The 12,320-nt window shown below is 44.0% G+C and overlaps 1 protein-coding gene across 2 annotated transcripts in view; it reads left to right on the forward strand.

The window, feature by feature from the left end:
• Window positions 1–895: 895 nt before the first annotated feature.
• mmp28 (matrix metallopeptidase 28) overlaps window positions 896–12,320 on the forward strand; it is an 88,324-nt gene continuing 76,899 nt past the window's right edge. The window contains exon 1 of one of the 2 annotated variants that reach the window (XM_073053789.1): window positions 896–1,265. In XM_073053789.1, the coding sequence (XP_072909890.1) occupies window positions 1,119–1,265 (147 nt within the window). In that variant the 5' untranslated portion in view covers window positions 896–1,118. Of the gene's footprint in view, window positions 1,266–2,241; window positions 2,428–12,320 lie in introns of those variants that run through there. The other variant, XM_073053790.1, reaches the window with a different exon arrangement.

Below are 12,320 nucleotides of genomic sequence, written 5' to 3' on the forward strand. Positions count from 1 at the left end.
AAGAATCGGTGTTCATGCTATCAGGTTAGAAACTACACAAAACGCAGTATGAGGTACTGCGCCTCGAACCTGAGTATGGCCTCATCGTGCCAGCAGAGGAGACCGTGAACCGACATGTCAGAATGGAAATAAGTCCAGTTGACATGAGTGGCTACCAGGAAATACCCGCCTTCTGTGCTAGGAGCGAGGACAGTGAGGAGGGACGAGTGGACAAGGGAATAAAGTGTCAACGAACCCCACGGAAAGTGTGGGGGGGGGGGGAGGAGAAGAAGGATCTGGAAGTCTTAAATCCAGATAAGCGTTTAAAAAATGCTAACATTTGGGTATAAATTCCCGAGTTAGACCCCAGCTGAAACCCTGCGAAGTTCTGGCGTGGTAAGAATTAAATTACGCGGCAAGATGACATAAACCGGGGCGTACTTCCCAAACTCCAGAATATTACGGTACGAGACACATTACTGAGGGAACCTGGCTGGGCGGGAAGTAACTCCGCTCCTGCTTTTGAGGATCAAGAAGAATGGAAGTTCAGCCCGATCTTAAAGAAGTGAAATTCTACACGCAGAACGAGGTGAAAATGTGAGACTAAATGAAGGCTTCAAATCTGTACCCGGGACTTTTGTTTACCAAAGACATTCAAGAATATGGCAGAAATGAGGAGTTGTGTACACAATTCATACAGATATCATTTGAAGGCTCTCTACAGATTCGGGAAGATTAAATTATTCATTTTAATGTTATAATGTTTAATCTTTCGCCAACAAAAATCCACCAAACACTGAGCCATTGCCCTTTTAAGTGCAATCTGGGCGGGTTCTCGCCATCCCCGTTAGCCGGTGGGCTGATGGGTGGCGCTAATAACCACTGTTGGTTCATATTTGTTTCCTTATTACAGTTTCCTCGCAGCCAAACACAGCCCTGCCATTCCGAAGGCTCCCAGTCACTCCCCAAGTCAGTAAAAGGAAGGGCTGGATACCAGGTGACCGCAAAGAGTGTGGATGTTCAGAATGCGTTTCTGTTGCTGTTCTTTCCCGTGGAAATGTCTGCACTGTCATCCCCTGAACTGAATCGTCTGGAGATAAAGCGACTCCTTTGATTTCATTATTTACTTGGAGCACAGGATGAGTCCGAATACTTCGCTCCAGGGTTTCCCAACTCTGCAACTAGTTGGCGTCGTTTGTTTGTTGTTTACCTCTGCCCGGTGTGTGCCCGTGGTCCACAAACTCCACCCTATTCTGGACAGCGAAGGTCAACTAAAATCAACCGTGGTACGTACTCTCTCGCCAAGCCGAAAACTGTCTGTTTCTGTAAATCTGTTTCAAGTTATCTTTTTTAAAATCGCTGCCGCTGTTAATGCTAAGAACTCATGTTGCTCTTGGGAGGGGAGGGGAATAAGCAGTTTTCTTGGCTTATCAGCGGGGAAACAGTTCTCGGTAGAGATTTCGGGTTCTGTCCCAGGACAAGAGCTCCTTGCGAGCTGTTTTGGTCAGTAACACTTCACCGGAATCGGCCGCAGAACTGATTGTAACGCTCTCCTTTTGCTAATTCAGGCTGATTGTTTCCAATCTAATAAGAAATCCAAGTTTTTTGGTGATGCATGCACGCTTGCTTCCATAATGTCAGTGGAGATAAGTTCATTTAAGGGAGGTATTAATATCGTCGTCCAATACCTTACTTGGCAATAACCAACCTTTGAATCCTAGCGGGTAAATATTTATCCTTCAAGTATTGTGATGACGCTCTATCCTAGAGTATTTCAAATATCGCAACATTTTCATCGGTGGTACGTTCTGCTCTGTGGACACTAGCAAAGGGCGGGAGGAGAGCAGCTGCGCAATAAATACAGTAAAGGACAAAATACTATTATAGAAAGCGGACGTTCGGCCCATCGCACATCTGGCCGCTCAATGAAAGAGTAATCTGATGGGTCCCACCCTGCAAATCTATTCCATTCAGTCAGAGCATCTGGCTTACTGTGGCATTTACTACGCCAGCGTTATCCCTCCGCCTACCGTTGGAAGTTTGCAGGTGTATGTCGCCGCGCCTGTGCTGGAAGCTGCAGAATCTCCAGTCAACTGTCTTGTATTGTCCTGCACACTCGGCCAAACAACAGTCAAACAACACTGCGCTGGGAAGTGCCGGCCGAGACGCCGGGAGTCGGACAAGCGTCCGGGTGGAACCTGTGAGCTACGCTGTTCCGTATCTCTGGAAGATCAGGCGGGTGCGGTACATACTCCTGCCCAGATGTCCACCTCTGTCTCACCTCGAGTACAGTGATTCAAGCAAGGAGCGGAAAGAAAACTGCCCTGAGCTGTCGGAATCCAGACGATTATTACAACCTTCCGCCTGGACAATCGTCTCAGACACTAAAGAACGTTATTTGTTAGACCAGGAGCACAAAAGATGTTAGCATACAATTTGGATGGAGTGGTAGGTTCTTAAATCATTAATTTTAAACAAAATTTTGTAACCATCTCCATTTGGTTGAGCCACTGCACCTAGTATGTGTATGTTTTCCCCCCCAAGAAAAACAGTAAGGCCCAGAGGGAGACAACCGGGAAAACAGGGCAAAGTTCAGCACTAAAACGGAGGTGGGTAGAAGCGAAACTCAAGTACCGGTACTTAAAACATTCTAACAACACACAAAATGCTGGTGGAACGCAGCAGGCCAGGCAGCGTCTATAGTTTCTCTCCCCACAACCACTCCCTGACCTGTGAGTGTTTTCCAACATTTCCTTTGATTTTTTTTTCAGATTTCCAGCAATTGCAGTTTTTCGATTTTCGTTTACTTTACAATTTGTACTCTGTTATACAAAAATATATGAATTTTCCTTCTCGTTTATGATGGCAGAAAAGGATATTTACATATTCCTATATGAATAGAGTGCTCCTTCCTATCTCATTATCCCTAGGACAGCCCGAAACTCTTCCCACACTTTTGGGGTGATCCGAATATTTTCAGCATTTCCTGTATTTGTTTTAAATGGGAACCCTGCTGGGTTTCAAGCACTCGAGCAGTCGCAGTAGCTAAGGAAACGCGGCAGGAAGCCGCCATACATGATTAATTCATCACGAATTTGTACAATTAATCAGTTTGATTCTATCCCCAGCATCGTATCAATCTTCAGAAAGAATGTATATCAGGAAAATCCGCGTTTTCCAGTAATTGTGGAGAGAGATTGTAGGTGTAGCTCTCTGGAAATCACATACAACTAAAACGTCTTTCAAAACCTCAGTCCTTGGTCGTTCCTTACTTCTAGCTGAGCAATCTGCATCTGCAGGGCAATGGGTTTGGCCCAGCAACGTGCTTATAAGGGAGATATCGGAGACTTATACTCACGGGCAGTCCTGGAGTCGTGTCCCAGCGCACTCTAATCCGCCACTCCACTCTCACTCGTTCACGAAAATGATCTGCAAAGTGAACGCTGTGGATAAAAGCCGCGCCAGTGGCGCCCCGAGAGTGAAGTGAGTGAATCTCACAAGCTGCTCTCCTTTCCAAAGATGCATCTGTTTCCCTTCAACCCATCGAGTTCGTGTTGACTCCCAAACATCCATTTACACCAATCCCACTTTACTCCTCTCGCATTCCCATTAATTCATCCAGATCCTTCCAGCCAGCTGCCCCCATCGACCACACCTCACCACCCCTCCATCTCCAATGATGAGTTTCTGTCGGCTCGGTTAGCACCCAGGGGAAAACGGGGTGATTCTCCCGTTCTCGATTGGTCATTTACCTGGGGGCGGGGACTACCGGTGACACCGAGGTCAGCTGCATGTGTGAGGGCGGCCGCGGACTCGGACGAGCAGCGCAGGCCGCTGCCATGGGCCTCAGGCCCAGCTCCACTCCGTGGTGTTTTAGGCCTAGCTGAAACATCGTTGTTCAACTTCCGTCAGAGAGAACCCTTGTTAGGTCTCATCTGGAATATGCAGCTGCTGCGTGGGACCCATACACAAACAAAAACACTACTTCCATCGAGAGAGTCCAAAGACAGGCAGCCGATTTGCCACAAATACCTATGAGAGAGAAGCCAGTGTTACCCAACTTTTGAATTCATTAAAGTGGAACTCTGCAAGATAGACGTGAAGCACAGCGTCTGACCTGTTTTTACAAAATGTTAAATGGTCAGCTTGACATAGACTACCAATACTACACCAAACCCAAACCTATTAGGAGCAGACCAGGGCACTAATTTCAATTTGAAAAACTAACTACCAAGTTAGATGTGTACAGCAATTCATTCTTCGCCCATACAATTAAAGCATGGAATAATCTTCATCTACTATAGTCACACAATCAAAGCCAATTAAATTTAAGACAGCTCTTCTTCAAAAATCTTAAGTCCACCCTCCGCCACCTCCAGTTGAAATTCCAGGCGGATGATTTTGGAGGACCAAGAACCGAGGCAGGGAACGCACGCTAGCTGCATACTGGGTCCTCAGACCGCCCAACATCTGGGTAAACAGAAGGGCTAGGTGGTCACATACCACAGGCCCTTCAGCCCAACGAGTCCCTGCTGACCCTTACCTACACTTTCCCATCTTATTCCCCCATGTTCCCAATAATTCCCTAGGATCCACCCCTCAACTGGCAAGTCTTTGGGGATGTGGGAATAAATTCTCACTGTCATATGGAGATACTGCAAACTCCACACAGACAGCAGTGGAGATCAGGACTGAACCTGGGTCACTGGTGCTAGGAGAAAGCAGGTCCTGCCTCTGGTCTCCCATCTTCACTGACCATTGCAGTTTCTCAGCTGACAGGGCAATGCTGGGGAAGTAGAAAGAAAGTGACACTAAAGACTGTAAATGCTGGAATCTGGATTGAAAAACAAAATGCTGGAGGAACTCCGGATTGGGCAGTGTCTGTGTTGTGAGATAGAGGGTTGACGTTTCAGGTCGAAACATTCGTTTGGATTGAAGGAGTGGGTCTGACTGGTAAGTACATACCTCCTCAGACTGGCTGTAGTTATGTGGGTGTTTAGTACCTGCACCTGCTTGCATGATGTACCCAGCTCTTACAGGGTGTTGAGTACTGAGCATAATCCTGATGAACTCACTGAGTATCTGCAATGTGAATGCAGCATCAGCTATGGAGCAGATCCTGGGACCAGGAGCTGGTTGAGATGCTTTTTGCTCTGAAATTGCCTGGTATTATACAGTCACTGTTAATACACCAGACTAATACTTTCCAGAGCCCTATTGTGGAAAAATAAAGTTGCCAAAATGGCAAGGTGGTAAGGCAGAGAGTCACTCATATTCAGTGTTTGCCTTCCATGCAAGGAGGCCAATCAGCATACATAGTGTGAATGTAGAAAGGAACATATTATCTACTCCTGCTATCAGAACAACTTAACTTTGAGTTTCTCTTATCGAAGTCTTGGCTTGTTCCTGTTAAATGTTAAAATCTAAAGGGCTAAAAGCAGCGGGCAATAAAGAAAAATGGTGGGTGGGGGGGGGGGCGTTTGGAGGTAAGGGGAGCAGCTGAGGGATTGCAGGCTTAATTTAGGAACTGAATTACGTACTTATTATAAGCATTTGATCCTTAGTGCCTCATAATTGATTACATTGATCACATCATTATCTCATCTCTTGCTAACCCACTGTTCTTTTAGACTTTGATCAAAGCACCCTATAGATGTTGAAAAGCAATATGACACTTCTGTATTTGGTATATCATGAGAAATATGGACTGAAGAAATTGTTATTTCCGGGTCTGGCCCGCATATTATTGCCATTCACTACTATGGTATAGTGTTAGCTAGTACGATTCCCATAATCACACAGTGACACCATTCCTTTGAACTAGGGTAGGGGCATTCAATGGGGTAAAGTTCAGAATCTGCCTTTTTTTTTGAAAGGTCTTCACCAATTTTCTCTTGCCCACGACCCAACTGAGATATCACTGCCCCACTTTATGTACCTTCAGGCAGAGAGTCAGGTTTTCCCTGAGCTGTGATAATGTCATTGCAGTCCTTGAGGATGGACTTAAACAATAGGCAATTGAGCGTGATCATTAATCTATACCAAAATGGCAAAAGCAGACTAAATGAAGAAGTGTAGATTGTATAATGTGGAGTATCATATGGAGCCAGTGATCATTAATGGAGAATGTGTGGAGCAGGTTAAGACCTACAAGTATCTGGGAGTACAGTTAGACGAGAAGCTAGACTGGACTGCCAACACAGATGCCTTGTGCAGGAAGGCACAGAGTCGACTGTACTTCCTAAGAAGGTTGGCGTCATTCAATGTCTGTAGTGAGATGCTGAAGATGTTCTATAGGTCAGTTGTGGAGAGCGCCCTCTTCTTTGTGGTGGCGTGTTGGGGAGGAAGCATTAAGAAGAGGGACGCCTCACGTCTTAATAAGCTGGTAAGGAAGGCGGGCTCTGTCGTGGGCAAAGTACTGGAGAGTTTAACATCGGTAGCTGAGCGAAGGGCGCTGAGTAGGCTACGGTCAATTATGGATAACTCTGAACATCCTCTACATAGCACCATCCAGAGACAGAGAAGCAGTTTCAGAGACAGGTTACTGTCGATGCAATGCTCCTCAGACAGGATGAAGAGGTCAATACTCCCCAATGCCATTAGGCTTTACAATTCTACCGCCAGGACTTAAGAACTTTTTAAAAGCTATTATTAATGCTTTTTGAGATAGTGATTTAGATGCATATCATATTTTTTACTGAGTTAAGTATTGTATGTAATTAGTTTTGCTACAACAAGTGTATGGGACATTGGAAAAAAAGTTGAATTTCCCCATGGGGATGAATAAAGTATCTATCTATCTATCTATCTATCTATCTATCTATCTGAAATATGGATTCATACCAGCATGAAGCGGCCACTGAGTCTGTGTGAAAAGGTTTTTTTCCCCCCAAATCAGGCAATGAGGCCTTTCAGGCTTCTTGAACATTTGAAGAGAATATGCTCTGATAAAGCAAACAAAAACTTGGCTTATTTTCAGTCACTTTGTGAAAACTTTTAGAAACGGGAAACACTTCAAAACATGTTTGCCATCACTTCACAACAAAACAGTGATGGTTTGCGTGCTTTGTACGACATTTCATTGCTAAGTCTGGAAAGCCCCATACAAGTAGAGAAGAACTGATTCTGCCAGCAGCAATTAATGGTCTCAATTATTGACTATTTCGAGAGCTTTGTATTGAGAATGATGAACAGTTTGAATGCTTGCTGTTGCGCACAAACAAGTCAGATAGTGCTCAAAACGAAACTGCCTGAGACACTTTCATACACTTTTTGAAACAGTGCTTACATTCTTTGAAGACTTGAATACTTAATTTAGTAATCAACTCAAGAATATTAGGCATGACATTGCTTCTTTGTCAGAATTATTCACAAAGTTTAATGAAGTTAATCTTCAATTCTAAGGAAATTATGTGAATCTTATCAAAGTCAGATCAGTCCTCTCCACATTCCTGTCCAAGTTAATCCTATTTAAGTGCAACATTGGGCATTGCGGCCTTTTCCAATTTCCGAACCTCTCTGGGTTGGAAGGAAAAGATGATGATCTTCACGTATACTATGCTCACTTGGGTGTGTTACATGTCAGAGAGATTTCAAGATCTTATCTTGATCCAAATTCCAGATTGCTTAATAAATCCATTCCTAAGCATTTGTAATGAGAAATAAACAGGAAAGATGGAGAAAGAACTGATCTCTCTTTAAAAAAAAAATTACTGAAGCTGAAGTTCAAAAAAATCATATCAAGACTTATGGTTGCAGAAAGAAATCTCTGAATGCTATTCTGCACTGTGGATAAAGGTCAAGATGTTCTTTATTGCCTTTCCAACATCATATTTAGTGGAACGTGGTTTCAGTGCAGTTGCCCAACTTCCTTCAAAGCAGCAAAAACTGACTGCAAGTTACTCAATGTGGGGATCTGAGACTCCCGAATGACATTCAATTTGATATTGAGAAGCTGATATCACTGCACCAAACCCATCCATATCACTGAAAGGTGTAAAAGCAATGAAGTAGTGAATAGTTGGTCTACTAATGTATGTTCTAAAATTGTTGATGAAAACTGTTACTGTAATTAAATAAAGAAATTTTATTTGTAGCTTTAAATATATTTGAATCATTTTTGTAATTATCTTTTACTGCTTTGAATTTGCAGTTCCTATTTTCTTTCACTGTGTATCAAATTTATTTAGCCTTTCATGTAGTGATGGGAAAGGGAAAGGGGGCACTGGGATGTGGTCTGGGAGTCAAGGGGGCAGTAACCCAAAAATGTGAGAACCACTGTTCTAGAATGTTTAAGTTTGTTGGTGTTATCATGTCAGAGGATCTGTCCTGGGACCAGCACGCAAGTATCATCACAACAAAAAGGCTCAACAGCGCAGAGATTTGCTTAGATTTGGCATGTTGGACAGACTTATATTGATGCATGGTGGAGGGTGTCCTGATTGGTTGCACCATGGCCCAGTATGGAAACACCAATGCACAGAACAGAAAGTGGTGGATACAACCCAGTCTATCACAGGACAAGACCCCCCCACCACTGAACACATCTACAGGGGGTGCTGCCACAAGAATGCAGCAACCACCTTCAAAGTCCCTACTGGTCAGGCCATACACTCTCCTCACAACTACCATTGGGCCTTGGGTCCCACACAACCAGATCAGGAACAGTTATTACCCTACAACCAACAGGGTCCTGAAACAATGTGGATAACTTCATTCACTTCAACTCTGAACTGGTTCCACAACCTATAGACTCACTTTCAAGGACTCTACAACTCATGTTCTCGATATTATTCATGTACTTATTTATATTTAAATCTCTGGTTTTCATAGATTTTTATTGTATTTCTTGATTTTCCTGTGAACTCCTGCAAGAAAATGAATCTCAACGTCATATAGTGTACATCACCATATATGTACTTTGAAGTACTGTTTTTTGACTATATGGACATTGACTTTGAGAATTTCCGTAGTAGGGTTGAATTTACAGTGTCTGTTGAACTCTGGCCCTTTGTTGGCCTCTTTGCCTCTGTGTTGTTAGATAGTCATGGATGAACCACACTACTGCCTTTTGTTCATAAGGCTTTATATTCAAGGGTTCTTAACATTTTTTATGCCATGAACCTATACTATTAACCTAGGGTCTGTGCCCCTACATAGGGAACGTTTTAAGATATAGGAGGAGAATTAGGCTATTTGGCCCATCAAATCTGCTCCATAAGCAATCATGGCTGACTCTTTATTAACCTTTTTATTCATCTTCTCCTCATAACCCATAACCTTCTTATACAATAAAGGATCTATTAATCTGTCTTAAGTACACCCAACGACTTGATCTTCACAACCCTCTGTGGCAACAAATTCCACAGCTTCACCACCCTCTGATTGAAGAAATTCTTCCTTCTCTCAGTTTTTGAAGGGTTGTCCCTTTATTCTGAGAAGACCTGAAGAGCTTTGAACATACTTGAACATCTTAATGCTGAATAGCTTAACATGTGAGGAGTGTTTGAGTGTATTTGGGCTTATACGCACTCAGTGGAGTTCAGAAGGATGAGATCCCCCAGAGACATCAAACACTCCTCATATGTTATGCTGGTCAGCATGAAGGATGTTCAAGTTGATTTCTTCAGACATTCGTATACATTCAATGTCCACATCACCGACTCCTCTCCAACCATAGGATTACCGAATGTGGTCATTATGAGCAAGGTCATCATGCTTTGCTATAGTTAATTGTTTTAATCTGTTCCTTCCTGGATATCTATCGTTCATTCCAATTTGCCTCTGTTTGGAGAAGATGGTTAAGGTCAACCATGTTGTGTGTCGGAAGCTATGTACGTGTGAGACCTTGCTGAGAGATGGAAGTGAACTTAGTGGAATTTCACGACAAGCTTCATAGTCCCCATTACTGAGACTAGCATCCTATGCCCTTGAAAAGGTGTTAGAGAGCTGAACCTGAAGTCCCATCAGTACTCCAACAATATCATTGGGAAGGGAGTTCCAGGATTTGGATTCAGCCATAAAACAGAATGGCAACATACTTCCCGGTGCTTCCTTTGCACCTGCTGTCTTTATCTTTCTTAGTGGTGGGGTTCATGGCTTTGGAGGTGCTGTCGGAGTAGCCTGGGCAATTAACTGCAGAGCATTTTGTAGATGGTATACACCATATCTGCCTGTGGTGAAGGGAATTAAAGTTCTGGTTTTTGGTCCTAAACAGTGCCATTTAGTGGGTGTACACAGTAAGCTGACTCGTCATATAAAACTCGTCCAGATCTAGTCCGTAGCACATTGCTAATTGTTGATCTAAGTCTGGTCAGTGGGTCATGGTACTGCTGTAGTCCCATTTCTGTTTGAACTGGGGAAGTAGTTATCCCCTCAATACAATAAATTGTGACCACATTTATTTGCTTTTGCTTGCTGATGGATGCTATATTTTCTTCCTTTCTATTACACATGAGAAGCACCTCATTGATTTTAGACACCAGGAGACAAAGGATAGCTTAAACACTGGGAATCTGGAGCAATTGCTGGAGAGACTGCAAGTCAGGGAGCATCTATGGAGGGAAAAGTTCCCCTTCTTTCCCTTTATTCTGTGATCCATTCCATCTTCCATCTTCTTCAACCCTTTGTCACTCTCACCTATCAACTACCACTTCCCCCTCTCCTCTTCCCTCACCTGCCTATCACCCCCCCACTTACCTGGATCTACCTATCACCTGCCAGCTCTTGTTCTACTACCCCCCCCCCCCCACCTTGGTATGCTATCTCCCTTCTTTCTCTTTAATCCTGTTGAGGGGTGGAAACATTAACTGCTCTTTTCCCTCTGTTCCTCTGACTCCCTCCAGCAGTTTGAGTATTGCTTTCACTGTCTGAAAGTGTTATTTTACTTAGAAATACAGTGTGGGATAGGTCCTACTGGCCTAATGAACTGTGCTGCCCAGCAACCCACCTATTTAATCCTAGCCTAATCACATGACAATGACAGGTTAGCCTAATAATCAGTACATCTTGGAATGATGGGAGGATGCCAGAATATCTGTTGGAACCTCCCGTGGTCATGGAGAGAATGCACAAACTACGATGCCCTGAACTGTGATAGCGTGGCACTAACATGGTAACGTGGTACCCGGTGTGGACGAGTGACCAAGTTGGGTACGTGGGTGGATGCTTGAGCGAGATCAGGGTTTGGTCCTGAATTTGGTCCTTACTCCGAAGCTACACCCATCTCTTGTCTTTGCCCTACATAGCTCCAGATAATTCGTGGTGAGTTTCTGTGATGAGTATTCTTCCTGTACCTCTGGCCAATATCAGCTGAAGCATTTAAAGCAAAATGTGTATGATCAGTTGAGGGTAAATGGGCAGGAGACTTGCCCATTCTGTAAGGTACAGCTATCAAATACCAGGCAATGATGTGCCCCAGGTAAAGTACAAAAGGCAGCTGATATCCCTGGCACTGCATTCCTTGGACTTCAAGGAAAGCAGGGAGAATATTTGGCTATTGAAGGGTTGGAGGAAGAGCTGGCATGTTCTGAAACATTTCCTGGCTGATTGCTATTCACAGTCAATTTGTAGTGAAAAAGCCATGCACAGCCCATTGCTCCTGAAGAGGAGAACACCCTCCACCGGGGGAAGCTCAGCAGGGCTTGCGGTTTTGGTGGCTAGGAGGTTGGCAGAATGCATTTTAAGTGCTGTTTTCCTGCACTCTTACAAAAATCTGAAGTGGAGCTGCGTATGTTTGCAACCACACCCAGATTAAATGCTGCCCCTCTGGATCTGTATCTCATTTTGCTGCCTCTCTACAATGGTGTTGTAGAGTCATACACCACAGAAGGACAACCTACAGCCCACGGAGTTTGCCAACCATCCAGCATGCATTTACAGCAAATCCATTTTACCTTCTCCATGTTTCCCATCACTTCCCCCCAGATACTACCTCTCAGCCACAGTGGCTAATTAACCTACACCCACAGGTCTTTCAAATATGGGAGGAAACCCTATGTGGTTACAGGGGAGAACTTGCAAACTCCACAGATGCAGCACCAGAGGTCAGAATTGAACCTAGATTGCTGGAGTTACGAAGCAGCAGCTCTACCTGCTGCATCCACTGTGCCACGTTTGGGCTGCTAGAGTCTGAAAACCATTGTCGCTGACTGCATGCTGGACCTGTACCTGAGCTCTTTCGTTAGAGCCCTCCCGAGCTCCCAACGTTTGGAACTATCATGAACATAGGGAAAATTCTTCTTATCCCTTTGGGCCTTCCCTTTATTCCTCATAATACTCATCCTCAGCAGCATTTTGCTGCCTATCCTTATATCCCATTAAAACATAGAAATACTCAGAAT

This window comes from Hemitrygon akajei, chromosome 8 (genome assembly GCF_048418815.1).
Source record: "Hemitrygon akajei chromosome 8, sHemAka1.3, whole genome shotgun sequence".
Classification (NCBI taxonomy): Eukaryota; Metazoa; Chordata; class Chondrichthyes; order Myliobatiformes; family Dasyatidae; genus Hemitrygon; species Hemitrygon akajei.